The sequence below is a fragment of the Vicia villosa genome, linkage group LG5, assembly GCF_029867415.1.
Source record: "Vicia villosa cultivar HV-30 ecotype Madison, WI linkage group LG5, Vvil1.0, whole genome shotgun sequence".
In the NCBI taxonomy this organism is placed as follows: Eukaryota; Viridiplantae; Streptophyta; class Magnoliopsida; order Fabales; family Fabaceae; genus Vicia; species Vicia villosa.
In genome coordinates this window covers 146,021,527-146,041,655 of record NC_081184.1, presented here as the reverse complement: position 1 = coordinate 146,041,655, position 20,129 = coordinate 146,021,527, and the positions used below count along the sequence as shown (strand labels likewise).

Sequence of the window (20,129 nt, the reverse complement as noted above, 5' to 3'; positions counted from 1 at the left end):
GATGAGAGCACTAGTCATCGATATTGCACCATAGACCAATATAGCAACACAGTCCACCATCTTCATCAATTGGAAAAGAAAGCAATCATATCACATGATCGATAAACATAACTCATCAGCACAACATTATTGACAAACAGTGGAGCATAGCCATCATCTTGGTTGGAATTTCCGCCTTAATTGCGGCATTTGACTTGCCTTAATTGCAGCCCCTAACACCTTCATTGTGTTATTGCAGCCTCCAACACCTTCATTGTGTTGGGCTTGAAGGGGTAGATTTAGTCGCACATTACTTAAAGATATGTGTTGTGTTTATAAGTGGGGACAATCCTCACCCTACAAGCCGGTTTTGTAGGAATGAGTTAGGCCAATCCAAATTTTGATAATCTTCATTCATCAAATATAAAAGAATGTATGATATGAATGAAGGGCAGAAACAATATAACAAAGTGATGGTTTCATAAATTATTTGCAGCTTATCAAAGCTTTAATTGATACAGAACAAATTACATTGGTATTCTTCAAAATAATTCCATCAACTCTTTCAACTTTAACTAAATGGTTAAATAGAGAAACACTAGAAATTTCACCATCAAGATAATTTTAAAAGACTATATGATCATTTTAACTGTATCATGATAAGATTTCAAGAAAACAATCTTGATTTGTAAAAATGATTAATAAATATAAGAAAATCTCATACTACTTCCTTCCTCGGCTAAGCCTCTGCAGTTGATAATTGATACTCCCCCAAGACTTTCGGTTCTTTTTACTCTGAAAAACCAAAAGTTGAAGAGTTTTTATACGCTGCTTAGTTTCCATGTCATGTAATAATAATAACATGCACTGCTTACAGTAAACTATGATCTACATTACCTGAGATTCTATACATGTATTTAATATTTCCTTCTGCTTCGCACATGCCTCGACATCACTATGGCTTGTAGCCATACAGTTCATAAACATTATCATTTCCTTCATGCAAGGTTTATGAAGTGAACTGAACCTCTTAGAATTGATAAAAAGCCCACCAGCTTTCCGCCCCATTATCCTACAATTTGAAATCCAACCAGAAAAAATGAAAACTGTTTTTCCATCTGCATCTAAATTAACATGTAATAAGACCCGTAATTAAGAGACAAAGAAATTGCTATTATCTCAACAAAAAAAACTACAAACAGTCAACATTAATAAAACTCGAATGCCATGCACAAGAAATCACCAAAAAAACAAGATTCACCCAATTGAAGTGTTGTATAGATACACATACACCAGACTGGAAATCACACTATGCATAGAATACGACCAAAGCTCAATTATAACACTGTAACAATTAATTATTTATAACCAGGATAAAAATTATCTCCATTACTATGATTTTTGTGTATATAATTTTGCTCCAGTCGACCTTAAGCCCGCGCGACTGCAGCTAAGAAATATTGTCTTCAATATGTAGCCATATTGTATATAAACTACCTTTAGCCACAATGGATTGAGAACCCTTCCGGCCTTCTGTTAAGAAATGTAGTTTGACCTAACTCAACCCTATTAAACTGGCTTGTAGGGTGGAGATTGTCCCCACTTATAAAGACATATTCAGACCATATATTGTCCGATGTGGAACTCTTAACACTACCCTTAGCCCCAATTTCTAATTAATGTGAGACTATTTAGGCCAGTCCATAGCAGATGGACCTGGTTAAGGCTAAAGGGCACGGAACTTCAAGTTCCCACATACGACACCAATTTTCCGGTCGACCTCAATCCCGAATAATGGCGGCTACAAGGTATTGTCCTTTAGAAAATGCGCCGCGTTGGACTGAGGTGCTCGGGTGTTGTATATACACTAAATTTAGCTTTCAATTGATGTCACGAATAACGAAAATGTGTAATTATATTCATTATACACCAAAAAAACCTATAGTAATTTCCAAATCTATTTCTTAAGAGAAACCTGTGTGGCTAATCGCGGCGGTGCGGAGGGGATCGACCGCTGGCCGCTACAGCGATCTGCGGCGCAAATCACTATGTACACAGGTAGATGCATTTCATGAAGATTTAAATAAGTAAATAAAAATTAAAAAAAATCTGGATAGAGAAACCTGAAGACTCACAGTGACGCTGAAGAAGAAGTGAAGATCAGAGAACGGGAGGATGAACCAGCGGTGTGCTTGAATTACAGTGACGGCTGCATATTTTGCTAGGTTAAACCAAAAGGGGAAAACAGGGTGACACGATTAAACAAAAATAATAATATTATCAACTGAATTACTTTTTTGTTTTTTATTTTTATTTTGCCATAGTGTCCAGACATACACTCACGTATCTGTCTATAAGCGGATAAAAATATAAACAGTATTATGTGTTGATTTTTTATTTATAAAAACTGTCATATAAGTTAAAGAGAGGTTGAAATTTTAAAAAAAAAAAATTAAAAAGGTATATAACGGAGGAAAAATAGGCTATACCAAAATCATGTTTTGCTTTTATATATTGTTATAGATAATCATGTATAATATTTTTTATATTTTGTTTTTTTTTCATAATCCATAATATGTTTATAATCAATTTTAAATTATTTTTATTAGAAATTAAAACATATATTCAATTTATTGTGTTTCATATATTGTAAAGACTTTAAAGATAATGCACTGTTAGTGTAAAACAATTTTAATTATATTTATTTGATTAAAAATAGTGGATAGAAAAATATCTACCTAGATAAACTATATAAGTTTTATCATAAATATCAATTTGAATTAATTATAGGTTTGTTTGGTAAAAATAACGGTTGACTGATAAGTTAGCTGATAGCTTATAGCTTATGACTGATGGCTGATGACCGATGACTTATAGCTTATAGCGGATGGTTGAGACTGATAGCTTATAAGCTAATTGAAGTGTTTGGTAAAATTAGCGGTTCAATTAACTTATAAATGTAAAATGACATAAAAGATATTTAATATATATTTATTTTATTTTAAATTAAAATAAATTATAAGGGTTAAAAATGGATTTTAATTAAAATAATAAGGATAAAAAAGGAAAAAAAATTATAAGCTATAAGACATAAGCTAAAACGCTATTTGAAATAGCGTCTGGAAAATAAGCTATAAGCTAGTAAAATAAGCTATAAGCTCGTGATGAAAAGACCATTATCAAACGGGTCTAAATTATCATATGAGCTTATAAGACATAAGACATAAACTATAAGCTCGAAAATATGGCTTACCAAACAGAGCCTATATAAATTAAATCTTTTATTTTTTATATTCTTTAAATAAAATTATTAATTTAAAAATATCACCAACTTATTTATATTAATATATAAATATAAATAAATATTGTTAATAAAGAGATTGATAAGAGGTTTTGGGTTCGAATCCAATTATGAATTCGTGTATTATAATCTCTCTTATTCGAGGGTTAGTCTCTAGAGTTACATGTAGAGGATATCTTATTAATACTCGATCATATATGAACATGAACGTGTTTATCCATTTAACTCAACTAATACATGTTTTTATTTCAATTTCACATTTTGAATTTTTAATACTTTGCATATTTCAATTGAGTGTGCGACATATATTACTTGTAAATGATCTATTTCGCTTATTTATTCATTTTATATATAAAAAATCTAGTTATTTTAATACTTATGTATGTTAAAATTGTTATATCTAAGGTCGGACTCAGCCTCATGCCTATGCTAACAAGTCCATAACACAATACCTCAAATTTGTAGGGGGCTTCTATTAACAATATATAAAAGTTAAAGTACCTGGAAATTTCTCGTATACCCTAATTGAGTTCAACTTTAACTAATCTAATAATTAAGGGCAACTTAGTCTTTTTGTTAAATATTGCAATATGGTTGATTGTAATCTTAAATTTGCTGACATGTCAAGATAATATTTTTTGTTGCTTTTTTAATACCTTTTTAATTTATTTTAATTACATCCATTATCCCACAAAATAATCAAGGTTTTGGGCCAAAAAACACTCATTAGTATGCAGACCAATAAATATTAGCGTGAATAACTGTTCCACACAGTATTCAAAGACATGCACACAACTTCCCACACGTTTTTCAAATTTTTTGTCATTACCTAAGTTATTGTCATCATTATCCTAACTTTATTTATTCCAAACAATTACAAATGCAGTGTCACTAATAACAATTTTTCTTTCTCTCTCTCTCACGTCTCTCTTTTTCTTCTCCCTCTTTATGTTTTCCCTCATTCACTCTCTTCATCCCTCCATATTTTGTTTTCCTCTATCATTTTCCTTTTTCCACAAATTTTGTTTGTTCACACTGTTTCCTCCATAGAAGAAATGATATACTTGAAAAGAAGGGTCTCAAATCCCCATTTTATTTAACGATTGGAACCACTATTGTTGGTTTAATTTTTCAGATCTGAATAATAATGGTTTTAATTTTTGTTTTATGTTGCTTTCTCAAGTATTTTCTTTGACTCATTTGTTTTCAATAAAATGACAGAATCTATTTGTGAGAACAGGAAGATAAAGAAGGAAGAGTATGAAGTTTGAGAAAGCGTGTCTGGGGGGAAGGAAAGGAGAAGGACCAAGGAAGAAAGCTATGACCAGATCCGTCAGATTCAGACTTCAATTTCCCGTCGGAAAATTTGGTCGTTACTTTAAGAAAGGTAGATATGCTCAATATGTTGGTATCGATGCTCCTGTTTACTTAGCTATTGTTCTCGAATATCTTGATATTGACGTAAACTCATAACTCTTTCATTATTCTTTTTGAGTTGTAACTTCTGTTAGCTAGGGATTGAAGATTACCAGACCTCATTCACCAAGGAATTGAAGAGTTGAGATGACATGATTTGGCTTTGCATTTTCGCTTTCATATATTTTCTCCATAAAGTACTCTTCATTTAGGTTTTTCGAGCTGATACGGATTTAGTTTTTTTACTGGTGCAGGTCCGGTTTGAATGTGTATTTGGACTCATAAGCTCGACTTGGACTATCTACGTTTTTTCGGTGTAGATTCAATTACAGGCAGCGATGCAGGGCTGAAGTTTGCTTCGAATGGTTTAAGGTAATGTGTATGCCCCGTTTTTACTCGACATGGTTTTGAATAAATTGAACTGAATGTGAGTATGGTTTAATTTGGTTTGATTTGATTTTGCATGTTGGAAGATAGTTGAAGGATCCAGTGAGTGTGAGAATGTAGTTTTTCTCAAAACAGTTTTCGCCATTTTCTTATCAAATCATATTAGGACATATTGCAGATTATTATGTTTTTTTATAATCGTGCTGCTCAATTATATCATTCTGATCAATATGTTTTCTATGTTGCAAGTTTGCTCAAGACGTGTAGCTGATTTATATGTTGAATTGCATGGTTTGAGGTATTGAAATTTGGTTATTTCTATGCTGCAAGTTCGCTCGAGACGTGTAGTTTCTTATGACATTTTCATTTCGTTCTAACAAGCTTACCTTAACGCAAAGGATTTGGATCCATCACTATTGTCTTAAGAGCATGTTCTTGAACCCTAACTCCCAATTTCTGTGCTTCTCAGTCAGAAGAGGATCAAATAAAGTTCAAAAGGTAAGATTTTGTTTTATTCTTCTTACAATTGATTTGTTTCAAATTGTAAATTTGTTTTCGCTTCTTAAATTATTTTCATGTCTGCACAATTTTTTGTTATACTCTCAAGTATTTACATGAAAATTATGTGTATGATTTCAGTAAAAAATGTGTTGATTATGGTTGTTTCGATTCTGCTGGTGGTGGTTGGTGTTCGGCACATTTTCGGAACTCTTTAAAGAAAGCAGACGACTTTTTGAAGGAACAGCACACACAAGCTATTTCAAGTATGTTCACCAAGTGTTGACGAAATTATGTAGGGATTATGAAATATGGAGGATGAATATTGTTGAGAAATGTAATTATTATGTGTCCTTGCTTTTGGAATAAATTGCAATTCATTGATTTGTGAAAATCGGTTCTTGAAGAAACGAATCAAAAGATAGCCGAAAAGGATATATAGATGAGTATGTAATTCATGTAATCTACACTCTTTTTATTGAAGGTTTAGCGCTAATTCCTAACCTAAATTTGGCTGTGTTTTACCGTCTTCTATATAGTATTATTAAATATTATAAATGAGTGTATTTTATGTTTGAAGTAGACAAAGTTGATTTCATGGAATATAATTTTTATTAATGGAATGATTTTAATCTGATTCAATTATAGAAATAGCTACTAATTTTAGTACAGTGTTGGCTTTTCTATGTATTTAATACTATAAGCAAATTCAGAGGAATGACTCACTGGCCAATTCAAATCAATTTTAAAGCCTAATTTTATGTCATAAACAGTAATTTTCGTATCATTATCTCATTGCATTTATTGTTTACCTTAATAATATATTTTTCATAAAATAATCTGACATTTATGACTATTCAATTCAAATTCAAATTACATTATAATTATATATTCTGACATTTATTGAGCACCACAACTACAATCAACGTATCCTTATATTTATTGAGTCACTACAAACTACAATACGTGTAAAACTCAAAAGCCAAAATTTTTTTACAATTGTATTTATCGGATACAACTCACATTGAGCTCCAACCACCAAAATCCAACCACCAAAATTCAGTCTATATAGACGCACCATTTTCATAACACACAATTATCTATGAATATAATATATTATTGTAATTTTGAAAAGAACTATGTTAATAAGACTCAATAAAAAAATATGAATAATTTAAAAAATGGTATGACATTATTTTAATGAAAAATATATTTTTATTTCAACACCATTCATCTTATTTTTATTAAATGTTCTCCTATTAATTGAATTTTAATTTGAATTCAGGATGTCATAACTACTTTTTTTTTTAATTATTTAGTGTTTTGTGTTAGTCATGGTTTCAAATTTAAAAAAACAATAATTAAATAAATCAAATATTTATGATATTTTATTTTAGTTAAACAATAATTAAATGAAAACAATGTTAATAATAAATGTTTATTATTATTAATCTTTATTATTTAATAATGAATTAATGATACTAATATATTAGTATTATTATTATTAATATCTAATTTTTAAATTTTTAAAATTGTAAATTAAATATTTATGATATATTTTCTTTTAATATTAGGTTTAGTCCTATATAAAATATATTAATTTAATCATTATTTATTAGATTCAATTAATATATATATATATATATATATATATATATATATATATATATATGATCAAACGACATCAAGGTGTCAAAGTTTAATTTTACACCAAAATCTCAACCGTTAAAAGAATTGATCTAACGGTGATACTAAATGAAATAAAATAATAATAAAAAAATACATAGCATATTTTTCTCCTAAAAAAATAGGCTATTTAGTATCACCGTTAGATCAATTCTTTTAACGGTTGAGATTTGGTGTCAAATTAAACTTTGACACTTTGGTGTCATTTGATCCTATCCCTATATATATATATATATATATATATATATATATATATATATATATATATATATATATATATATATATATATATGGGGACGACTCAAGTGAGAACACTTGGTTATTATGAGAAATGAGAACAATGAATCACGACCATTAAATTTTGATTTTGTTGATTTTAATGGACTAGATTGATTTCTCTTTCTATTTTGATTTAAAATAAATATCAAGGAATATAGAAAGAGAAATCAATCTAGTCCATTAAAATCAACAAAATCAAAATTTAATGGTCGTAATTCATTGTTCTCATTTCTCATAATAACCAAGTGTTCTCACTTGAGTCGTCCCCATATATATATATATATATATATATATATATATATATATATATATATATATATATATATATACACATACATACATAGACAACTTGGTTCCAAAAGAAATATATTATCTAAATAAATGAGGTAATTCAATAAATAAGATAGATATTGTTAAATTCTTGAAATTGTAGTCTATAAATAAATATGATATAAAATTATCTAACCCCTATTAATTTTTAATATTTCATGTTATATTTTAATTTGGTCTTACAAATTTGACAAGATAATTTTAGTCTTATAAAAATAAATTCAATAAATTAGTTAGAAGCTAATTTTAAATTGTAAATACTTATTTATAATAAATAGTAATTAATAGAGTTTATTTTAATTTTAATTTTGACATTAATTAACAGTTTTTGGAATTGTGTTAGAAATAAATAAAAAATAAAAAATCATTGAAAATTAATATTTTAATATAATATTTCATTTTTAGATGCAGCACATTGTAAACTCTAATGTTGATACAGTTGATTTTATAAACCGGAATAAATTACAAATATTTGTATAAACGGGAATAGTCAACTATTGATACAATTGATTTAGGCTCTGTTTGGTAAGCCATGTTTTCGAGCTTATAGCTTATGTCTTATGTCTTATAAGCTCATATGATAATTTAGACCCGTTTGGTAACGGTCTTTTCATCACGAGCTTATAGCTTATTTTACTAGCTTATAGCTTATTTTCTAGACGCTATTTCAAATAGCGTTTTAGCTTATGTCTTATAGCTTATCATTTTTTCTTCCTTTTTTATCCTTATTATTTTAATTAAAATCCATTTTTAACCCTAATATAATTTATTTTAATTTAAAATAAAATAAATATATATTAAATATCTTTTATGTCATTTTACATTTATAAGTTAATTGAACCGTTAATTTTACCAAACACTTCAATTAGCTTATAAGCTATCAGTCTCAACCATCCGCTATAAGCTATAAGTCATCAGTCATCAGCCATCAGTCATAAGCTATAAGCTATCAGCTAGCTTATCAGTCAACCGCTATTTTTACCAAACAGACCCTTAATAAACGAGAATAAGTTACATATATTTTTATAAACGAAAATAAGTCTATTGTTGATACAAATATTTTTATAAACGGGAATAAGCTACAAATATTTTTATAAACAAAAATAGTCTATTGTTGATACAATTTTTTTTATAAACGAAAAAATACTATTGTTGATACAATTATTTTTATAAACGAAAATAAATTGCAAATAACTTTATAAACAGGAAAAGTCTACTATTAATACAATTATATTTATAAACGTGAATAAGTTAAAAATATTTTTATAAATGCGAAAAAGTATATTGGTGATACCATTATTTTTATAAACGGAAACAAGTTACAAATATTTTAATAAACAAGAAAAATCTACTAATTATTTTTATAAAATTATTTTACCCAGCGTTAGATCAAATAAGTGTTTTTATAAACGGGTTCTAAGTATTTTTATATTGGATCAAATAAGTATAAGTATAGTGTTGTTATATTACTTTAATCAATGCATAAAGGTTGCTACATATTATAAGTAGAGAATCGATTGTACGATTTATTGTAAGTACAAATTATTGCTTAAAAGTTGGTGGATATTATTAGCCTATATTATAATTATGTGAACATTAACCAATTGAAAAATGAATTCAAACTTTACAAATAATGATTTAGTAGAATTGTAATGTAAACCCAAACAAGACTCATGCGATAGCACGGGTTTATTATAAAATTTAACATTTTTTAATTTTCTAAGTTATAAAAATACTAAAACAAAATAAAAATTTTAAACTAAATTTTTTATAATCTAGAAGTTAAAAAATTATTATATCATAAATTAAAAGTAAGTGTTACTTTATTTTTTAATGTATATTGTTGATCCAATTTTTTTAAAACGACATTCTTTTTAAATACGGGAAAAGATGTATCTTGGATACAAACATTTTTATAAACGAAAAAGATCTATTTTTGATGCAAATATTTTTATAAAGGGAAAAAATGATTGTTGATACAAATATTTTTAAATTAATGATTAGGTTACAAATATTTTCAAACAAGTTACAAATATTTTATAAATTTGAATAAGTTACAAATATTTTATATTTTTTAAACGGAGAAAAGTTTACTGTTAACTTATTTTATAAACGGAAATAAATTATAAATATTTTATAAAAGGGAAAATACTATTGTTGATACACTTATATTAATAAAGGGAAATAAGTTATAAATATTTTAATAAATTAGAAAAAAAATATTGTTGATACAATTATATTTATAAGCTGGAATAAGTTTTAAGTATTTTTATAACCCGGAAAAAAGCTATTGTTGATACAATTGATTTTATAAAAGACAATAAATTACAAATATTTTTATAAACGGAAAAAAGTAAAAGTCTAATGTCGATACAGTTGATTTTATAAACCAGAATAAATTACAAATATTTGTATAAACGGGAATAATCAACTATTGATACAATTGATTTAATAAACGGGAATAAGTTACATATATTTTTTTAAACGAAAATAAGTCTATTGTTGATACAAATATTTTTATAAACGGGAATAAGCTACAAATATTTTTATAAACAAAAATAGTCTATTGTTGATACAATTTTTTTTTATAAACGAAAAAAGACTATTGTTGATACAATTATTTTTATAAACGAAAATAAATTGCAAATAACTTTATAAACGGGAAAAGTCTACTATTAATACAATTATATTTATAAACGTGAATAAGTTAAAAATATTTTTATAAATGCGAAAAAGTATATTGGTGATACCATTATTTTTATAAACGGAAACAAGTTACAAATATTTTAATAAACAAGAAAAATCTACTAATTATTTTTATAAAATTATTTTACCCAGCGTTGAATAAAATAAGTGTTTTTATAAACGGGTTCTAAGTATTTTTATAAATATAAAAAATAAGTATAAGTATAATGTTGTTATATTACTTTAATCAATGCATAAAGGTTGCTACATATTTTTTTGTTTATATTTGTGATTATGTCAATGTTTATGATCCGTAAAACAAATTTAAAAACTGACAAATGACATATTGCGACGTGTAATTATTGTTTTAGTTAAATAGCTAAAATTTGGATGTATTATTAGCTCTTACATCGTTAACTATTATTTAACATACTACATGTTTAATTTTTATTCCGATAGTCATCCAATTAATATGTGTATTGTTTAAATATATACGGAATAACTTTATAAGATATTCTTATCCACGTAATATTAAATCCAAACGGCCCCGTGCGATAGCACGGGTATCTCGCTAGTTAAAATAAAAATATATATCTAGTAATTTATAATTAGTACTAGTATGTATACCCGTGCGGCCGTGCCTCGCACGGGACAAAAGGGGAAATAGGCCTTAGGGTTCTAAAAAATTTTATTGTTATTTTTTTAAAAGAAAATAAAATACCAAATTCAAAGTTATTATGGTTTATTTATTAACAAAATTAAATTAAATGAATAACAAATAAAAAAATAAAATAAAAACTATCCTACAAAAATGGAAGGAGGGCCCCATTTCTTCAATTTTTTTTTAAATTTTTTAACTAAATTTTTTAAAATTTTATTTAATAAAAACAACACATTTATATCAAAATATTCATATCGTGTTAGGATTTAAATTTTTAAAAGGGGAAAGGAGCACCCATTCCTTCAAGTCTTTAAATTTTTTTATATATTATTTTAATATTTATTTTCTTTACAAAAAATATCATAACATGTGTGTTTGCACACGTACTCGTGTGATACGCAGGCTTTTGTTTTTAAAATGTAAATGAGAAAAATAAAATTGTTTTGCCAAAATAATCAATTATTTTTAAAATAAAACTAAAATTGTTTTACCTAAATTGTTTTACATCGATAATTTTACATATATATTATCTTAACAAAATTTATATCTTAAATTAAAAATAATTTCAAAAATTAAAATATTAGATGCATAAATAATTAAAAACAACATATTTTTCTTGTGTTTGGATTAATACATTACTTTTACTTTATTTTTTTTAATTGTACGAAAAACGTAATAACTCGTATGCGCATGGATTTTGGTATGGTTACCGTGCGTTTACACGGTACTTGTCTATTACCCGTGTGTTTTTAAAAATAATTAGTCCGTGTCTATAAACTTTTTAAATCTAAAAATATTTTAATTTATAGTATATTTTTGTCTAGTACATAAATATTATTTTTATTTAAGCCATTTTTATAAATTTTAATTTTAAATTTATTTTTTGTGATGTAATGAATTGTTGATAAAAAAAGTCACGATAAAAAATATAAATATAATTTAAGAACCGTATATTTTTCTTAATTTTGAAGCTAGTAACAATTTAAAAAAAATCAATATGCAATTAAATTCTAAAAAAGGAATTATTTTTTGCTCAAGTAACAAAAATAAACACAATCAAATAGTTGTGAAATAACGTGCACATTATTGAATAAAAATCAATGATAATTACTATTGACATTTATAAGTATGATAAAATATTAATATGCAATGTACATTTCATAATTAATATGATTCTCCTAAGCAATTATTAATTATAAAGCATAATCAAAATCAAGAAATTCTAGTCAACATTCTAGAAACAAACTATATTTAAAACATTTAGATATTTTAGTACATAAATAAAACATTTCAATAATGATAAAAGTTTGAAATATTTGAATATTTGGTACCATCTTTACTTTTTTGGTAATGATAATTTGTGTCCCAAAGGCACAAGTTAAGAAGTAATTGAAGAAAAAATATTTTGAAACTTGTGTATTGATTTTAATGAAAATATTAAATTAATTTTTTTATTGTATTTTTCAAAATAAAATTTCTAAAAGTAACTTTTATTAACTTGTGTCATTGGAGCACAAGTTAGCATTACCCTATTTTCTTTGGTGTAGTTACAAACACATCACAATCAATATTTGATATTAATTTTTGTAAAAAAAATATTATAAGATACTAAAATAGTCAGGAACATAAGTCATATTTTTAGTATTTTATTATTTTTATTGTTTGTATTTTGGATAATAACTTAAATTAACTAAATTAAAGAGTCTCTTATTTCTCTCTCATCGTTCCATTCTTCTTCTTACGATAAATACTTCTCTTCCTTATCCAAAAACTCATATGAATACAATATTCTCAAACAACTAAATCAATCAATAAAACAAAAAATTAATGAACAAAAACGGGTTACATATTGAAAGTACAATCTATCATATAAGAAAATCAATTGTTCTTGAAAAACCAATTTTGCCCTTCTTTGCGTTCTAACTTGCCATGTGGCTAGCCTCTTCAATGGGCTTCCAAATTTAAACTTTTTCATTCCTACTTTTATGCTTCTTTTCCTACATTTTCTATGCTACTTTTTTGCAAAACTACTTTATGCAAAAACTACTTTTTCTTTTCCTTTTTTTATAGAAAACATAAAAAAAATTCTCATCATTTCCCATCAAATGACTACCTAGCATACCTACCTACTTTACTTGCATTTTTGGTTTTCCTTGCTTCCATACAAACCATTTGTTCTTTTCCTAGATTTCCTTCTCTCTTCAACTTCCTTCTTCTAAGCTAAACCAACTTTCTTCTCTTTTGGCTCACCTCTCATTTTCCTACCTCCAACTTCATCTTCCTCCGTGAGATTTTCAATTATTTTATGGTGGTAGGCAGTTTGAGAGTGGTACATATGTGGTTTATCAATGTTGGTATGTATTTTTTATTTATTTTACAATATTTTTGTATTGATTTGTATTTATTATTCAAAAATTCATATTGATTGTTCAAATCTTCAAATCTAAAAAACATTGTTGATATACTATTTTCTTCTTTGAATCTAAAAAAAATTATTGAAGACATTTTGGATCTGAAACTAATAACTGGTCCAAAGTATCTCAGAACATATATATTTTTTCTACCCACTTTAAAAAAATTGATAAATTTTTTATTTCATGTTTTATTGTTGACTCCTTTTCTCTTATTTTCTTTCTAACTTCATTTTAACTCTCATCCATCTTTTACTTTTTCTTATCAATTTTTTTTGTGTGCAGAAAATATTAATTTTTACATCCAAGAAGAACTAATGGTAAGAAGATTTCTCACCTTTTTTTTAATTTTTTTCTGCACTCTTTGGTCATATTTTTTGTTTTGATTTTTAATTATTCTTTTTTTAATCATGTCATCATGTTCACTAACTACATTTAACAAATATGAATTGCAGGCCGAACTCTGGAAGAATATTGATGGAGAAAAGTATTCAAAAAGCATATTGATGAGAAAAAAATATTTGTTGAAATTAAATACACTTAAATATTATTAATTTGTCATAATTTTATTGTTTTAATATTGAGTTTATTTTGATTATGAATATATAAATCTGTTTATGTCATATAAAATATATTTAATGATGAATATTTGTTGTTTATATAAAAATAACATTGAAGTAAAATTTGTTTTACTTTTAATTCAATTAAAATAGCATTGATGTTCTGCTTGCTTAAAAAAATATGTTTATTACATTGTTTGTTACTTCTTCATATAGTATGTGGTTTATCAATTTAAATTCCTATATGGAAAAGTATATGAGAAAAATGTATGATTGACTAAAATACATTATAAATTCAGTAAATATACAATTTATATGTAATTTATATCAGGTCAATAATATTAAAATTTAAATTTACGTTACTATCATTTTCTTCCATTTATATCATAAAGTTGTTATTACAATATTAATAAATTTTAATATTCTTTATGACATTAATTAATTTTTTTAATAAAATTCATTATTTAGAATTTAATTACATTAATTTCTTTTTTTGACAAATAATTAAAAGTGTTATTTATAAAATTATAATATTTGCAGTAAAGAATATTATAAATACTAAGTTTTTTTAAAAAATAGAATATATGAGTCCGTTTGAAAAAACTGACATAGTAAAAATTATTAATAATATATATAATTTTTTTAGGTATATATATATATATATATATATATATATATATATATATATATATATATATATATAAAAAATAAAACATATTTGTGCAATTTTTTGTATTTGCATCAATTGTACAAATATTAATAATTATTATTGTAACCATTATTGAATATTATAAATGTTATAAAATAATACTAACATCTCATCATTCTTTTTAAAATTTAATATCATTGATTATATATGGACCAAACATCTCATTATTCTTTTTTGTGTTTTAATATTTTTATTAGTTGAGAAAAAATTGTTCAAACTTTAATCACAAATTGTAACATCTTATACAAAATATAATTAACTTTATAACATTTTGAATAAGTTTGTTAAATGTAATAATTTTATACAATTTGGATAAGTTTGTTAAATATAATAATTTCAATAAATATGAGTAATATTTCAAGAATCCAAGTTGAATATGAAGAATAAAAAAAACTGCAATAGATAAAATGGGATAGAGTTGTATTATTATTATTATAACAGTAAGGCTTGAAGTAAGATGATTATTTTGCACATATGCAAAATATGATTAGAGTAACATTTAAAATATTGTGTCAATATATTACCTTATATTGCCCATGTATGCGGCAAATGTTTACTAAAAACTCATGACCCATGGAACAAATATGTGAAATAATTGAAAAAGAAGAGGGGAATGAAATATTAAAGTGAGAGAAGAGGGAAGTGAAAAGTAAGAGAAAATGAATTTGAAAAATTAAAAATCATAAGTGAGAGGAAAAAGAGAAGAAATGAGACATTAGAGAAAAGAGAAGAAAAGACTTGATGTGATAAGTGAGAGGAGAAAGAGAAGAGATGAGACATGAGAGAAAAGAGAAGAAAAGACTAGATGTGATATGTCAAAAAAGCCAAATAAAAAAAAGAAGATGTTAAAGTAAATTAGATTTTGTACCAACCAAAAAATTAAAGGTCTGTTTGTTTGGAGAGAAAAAGAGAAGAGAGAAGTTGAAAAGAGAGAAGATGGAAAGAAGTGTCAAATCAGTTGTGTTTGGAGAGCATAGAAATAGGGAAGAGAGATTAAAATTGACTGGGTCCCACATCAAAATTGTTTCTCTCTTCGGGTGTGTTTGGTTGTGAAGAGAAATTAAGAAGAGAGAAAGATATGAGAAAGAGTGTAAGAAGAGAGAAAAAGATGAGAAATGGAGTAGATTTTAAGTATTGTTTGTTATAAGAGAAAGAAAAGAGAAATAGAAAAGATAGAAGTATTAATAATTTTTAAAAGTACAAAATATAGCCTTCTAATAAAAAAACTCATAAAATTTAATATAATTTGCATTGAATTTTTATTATTACATAATTATTATTTTTATTTAACTAAACAATTTTTTAATTATTATATGTTTCTATTAACCATATATTTTTTATAATAATTACATGTTTTTATTAATAATAAACAAATATTATGTACCGTAAAAGATAAAATATCATATATTTTAAAATATAGAGGCACATGAACTATTATAAGGGTATTATAGACCAATTACTAAAAAAAGTTTCTTTCTGCAGCTTTCTTCGCCTATTAGGAAAGAAGAAAAAATGGCATGGATCCCACTCATTTTATATCTCTCTTCTCTCTTTCTTACTTTGCCAAACAGAAGAAATACCACACTTCTCTTATACTTCTCTCTTTTCTAACCCTCTCTTCTCTAACTCTCTTATACCAAACACACCCTTCATGTGGGAATAAATGGAATGAAGTACGTGAATTTGTGTGTTTTTTTCTATATAGTCTTACTGATAAAATGTATATTAAAGGTTATGCTGATAAAATGTATATTAAAGGCTATGTTGCTTCTTTTAATATAAAAAACTATTTTTACATATAATCACATATGAGAAATTTTATAATATTAGTTTAATTATTTTATAAAAACAGTATCATAATTTAATCACATAAATTAATAATAATTAATAAAATTAATTTGTTATAATTGATTCAATGTTAACTTAAATCCCGATTACATTGATAATGTATCCCGATTCTTAACTTATTTTTAAATCCCTTGAATCTCAAGTGTGTTTCTCCCTAGAAATTTTCCCTTTCAAATTAGTAGTTCTTCCAAAATGCTAAGATAACCGAAGAGAAACCTTATTGAAATTGTACATAAAGTGTTTTAATGCATTCTTTTTATTGTAAGGGAATGAAAAATATTTATATTTTATATATATATATATATATATATATATATATATATATATATATATATATATATATATATATATATATATATATATATATATATATATATATACTTGATAAGAATATATACCTGGTAATTATTTGCATAATATTAATACATAGAAATATGGTACTCTAGAGCTGGACTCTATTACCAAACATATGAGTGTAATGGATCAGTATTCATACGAATGTACGGGTGTCCAAATTAGATTTGCGAATCCAAGAATTATTATAATTTTTTTTAAAAGTTAAAAATAATAAAAATATTTTAAAAATGTATAAATTCAAACACGAGAAAAATTTATTGTTTTTTAACTATTCATAAAAATATTGAATAATAGTAGAACAAATTTACTATTAGTTTAAATATTTTTGCCAATAATTCCAAAATAAATATAATATATATAATATATTCAATACCCATGCGAATGCACGAGTATCCCTTTAAAATTTAAATATTAACGGGAGCACAGAGTTATTTATTAAAATATTAAATATTAACAGGAACACAAAGTTATTGATCAAAATTTTGAATATTATCGGAAACATTAAGTTATTAAGTTATTGATCCAAAATTTGAAATTAGCGGGAACAAATTTTAAATATTAACGAGAACACGAAGTTGCTGATCAAAATAATAAATATTAATGGGAACACAAAATTATTGACAAAATATTGAATATTAACAAGAACACGAAGTTACTGATAATTTTTTTTAATATTAACTGAAACATTAAGTTACTCATAATTTTTTTTGAATATTAATGAGAATACGAAATTACTGATCAAAATAATGAATATTAACGGGAACATGAAGTTAATGATCAAAATATTGAATATTAACGGAAACATAAAGTTACTGAATAAAATATTGAATATTAACGGGAACATGAAGTTACTGAATAAAATACGAAGTTATTATTTTTTCACAGATACCATATTTTTTCATTAAAAAATATAAATTTGAAACAAATACCAGATATTTTTCTATACATTCAATTATTATTTTTTCATGGATACCAGATATTTTTTTATACATTCAATTATTATTTTTTAGTTGTATACAAGATATTTTTCAATACATTCAATTATTATTTTTTCACGGGTACCAAACATTTTTGTATACATTCAATTATTATTTTTTCACGGGTACCAGATATTTTTTTATATATTCAATTATTATTTTTTCACGGATACCATATATTCTTCTATTAAAAAATATAAATTTGAAACAAATGCGCATCCCGTACCAGAACCCGTGCGAACGCACGGGTTTGTTACTAGTAAACAATTAGTAAAAACTCCATTTCTGCATTATTATTAAGTACTTGGTATCTACAAACAATGCACAATAAACAATTAGTAAAAACTCCTTTTCTGCAACAAAAAGATCAGCAACTAGCACCCAAATTCATAAAATTAGGCACACGGTGCGGTTCACTGAGATTAAGCAAGTTTGATCATAATAGTAAAATAGTAGTTAGTTACAATGATACGATGTAAATAATTCATATGGATGCTAAGAAATAAAAATAAAAGTACTGAAACTAGTTATGAATGATAAATAAAAGTAAAGAAAAATGATGCAGTAGCAATGGTAACAAACAAGTAATCCATGAAGGTCTAGAAATAGTGATGATGGAAGCATGAGTTTACCTTAAATTGAGGCGAATCGAAGTTCGACGAAGAGCCCACTTGGTTAGAGGAGAGGAGAAATGAGTGACGTTGAAAAGCTGAATCCTTAAACCCTAAAAACTAAACCAAATCGAAAAACCAATCTAGTCTTATTTAATATCTCATGTAAAGCAACAGACATCTCTAGATTCACGTAAATTCAACCTACAAACAAGTAAAGAAGTCTATCCAAATATTTTAAGATAGATTATTTGATTAGACATGAATAAAATGCCTATAAGTTGGTCCAACAAATCATATCTGATATTCAATCCATAGTGCAAGAGAAAACTTTTACATTATTCAAGGAAAAAAAAGACAATTAAAAAACTCTACATTTCTTCTATTACAATGTTTACTTCATTCATCATGATATAGCTATTCTGAGTTCTGACTCGTACAACACTTTAAAAAAAATCTCACAGCATATGCTCTATATTTCTTCAATCACTACTTCACACATCATGAATATATTGTTCATTTTTTATCATCTTCTAGATCCTTTGATGGTTAGAAGCTTCGCGTTCCAGACGACGCCTTTCTCTCTGTAAATTAGATTAGGTGAAAAACAAGTCAAATTAACAAGCCAGTTACATAAAATGGCTCATACTGAATTAGCCAAGGTTTTCCCATTTTCCAATTTGAATTGATTGGGAAATAAATAGTATGAATTGGTTGTATTGAAGAATTGAAAGCTGAAGAATAATTGGGGGAGAGAGAGAGAGAGTTACCCTTCTTTCCCAGTAAGGAAGAAAGCAAACGAAATCATAGACGGGTGTAATGGTTGCACACAAAACTGCATTTAGTGAAGTGAACAACAAGAGTGCAGTCATGGGTCTGGTTCTATGAGGCATTGTAAAACCTGCAATCAAAAAATCATATGCATCAAACACGAAAACAGATTCAAACCAGGAGATAGAGAGAGGAAGTAGAATCCCAACCGCACTGATGAGAGAGGAAGGAGAATCTCGAACGCACTGGTGAGAAAGAAAGGAGAATCTCGAACGCACTGGTGAGAAAGAAAGGAGAATCCCGACCTTCGCTCACTCGACCTTCGCTGAAAATTTCCATATCTATTTCTTAAGAGAAACCTATGTGGCTAATCGCGGCGGTGCGGAGGGGATCCACCGCTGGCCGCTACAGTGATCTGCGGCGCAAATCACTACCGCGACTGCCTGAGATGCATTTCATGAAGATTTAAATAAGTAAATAAAAAAAATCTGGATAGAGAAACCTGAAGACTCACAGTGACGCTGAAGAAGAAGTGAAGATCAGAGTACGGGAGGATGAACCAGCGGTGTGCTTGAATTACAGTGACGGCTGCATATTTTGCTAGGTTAAACCAAAAGGGGAAAACAGGGTGACACGATTAAACAAAAATAATAATATTATCAA

At 26.2% G+C, this 20,129-nt stretch overlaps 2 protein-coding genes and 2 long non-coding RNA genes across 8 annotated transcripts; 2 read left to right on the top strand and 2 right to left on the bottom strand.

The window, feature by feature from the left end:
* Nucleotides 1-456: 456 nt before the first annotated feature.
* LOC131603018 (uncharacterized) lies at nt 457-20,120 on the bottom strand. Of its 3 annotated transcripts, none has more exons than XM_058875261.1 (3): nt 19,981-20,120; nt 877-1,051; nt 457-774 (listed from the first exon to the last, which is right to left on the bottom strand). In XM_058875261.1, exons 2-3 carry the CDS (start codon nt 1,045-1,047, stop codon nt 703-705), a joined length of 243 nt encoding a protein of 80 aa, XP_058731244.1. In that variant the 5' UTR covers nt 1,048-1,051; nt 19,981-20,120; the 3' UTR covers nt 457-702. The 3 variants fall into 3 exon arrangements, with proteins under 3 accessions (XP_058731244.1, XP_058731242.1, XP_058731243.1); XM_058875259.1 differs by lacking the exon at nt 19,981-20,120 and adding an exon at nt 2,115-2,272; XM_058875260.1 differs by lacking the exon at nt 19,981-20,120 and adding an exon at nt 2,103-2,256.
* Nucleotides 4,212-6,003, top strand: LOC131603020 (uncharacterized). 2 transcript variants are annotated; one of them, XR_009284230.1, is made up of 5 exons: nt 4,212-4,667; nt 4,951-5,068; nt 5,333-5,381; nt 5,465-5,581; nt 5,723-6,003. It is a non-coding gene; the product is annotated as an uncharacterized LOC131603020 (long non-coding RNA). The 2 variants fall into 2 exon arrangements; XR_009284229.1 differs by lacking the exon at nt 4,212-4,667 and having other exon boundaries at nt 4,844-5,068.
* Nucleotides 13,361-14,249, top strand: LOC131603019 (uncharacterized). The gene is made up of 3 exons (XR_009284228.1): nt 13,361-13,576; nt 13,919-13,953; nt 14,089-14,249. It is a non-coding gene; the product is annotated as an uncharacterized LOC131603019 (long non-coding RNA).
* Nucleotides 19,011-19,909, bottom strand: LOC131603017 (uncharacterized). Of its 2 annotated transcripts, none has more exons than XM_058875256.1 (3): nt 19,676-19,909; nt 19,466-19,596; nt 19,011-19,279 (listed from the first exon to the last, which is right to left on the bottom strand). In XM_058875256.1, the coding sequence occupies exons 1-3, from the start codon at nt 19,803-19,805 to the stop codon at nt 19,229-19,231; spliced, it is 312 nt and encodes a 103-aa protein (XP_058731239.1). In that variant the 5' UTR covers nt 19,806-19,909; the 3' UTR covers nt 19,011-19,228. The 2 variants fall into 2 exon arrangements, with proteins under 2 accessions (XP_058731239.1, XP_058731241.1); XM_058875258.1 differs by having other exon boundaries at nt 19,745-19,909.
* Nucleotides 20,121-20,129: the final 9 nt, after the last annotated feature.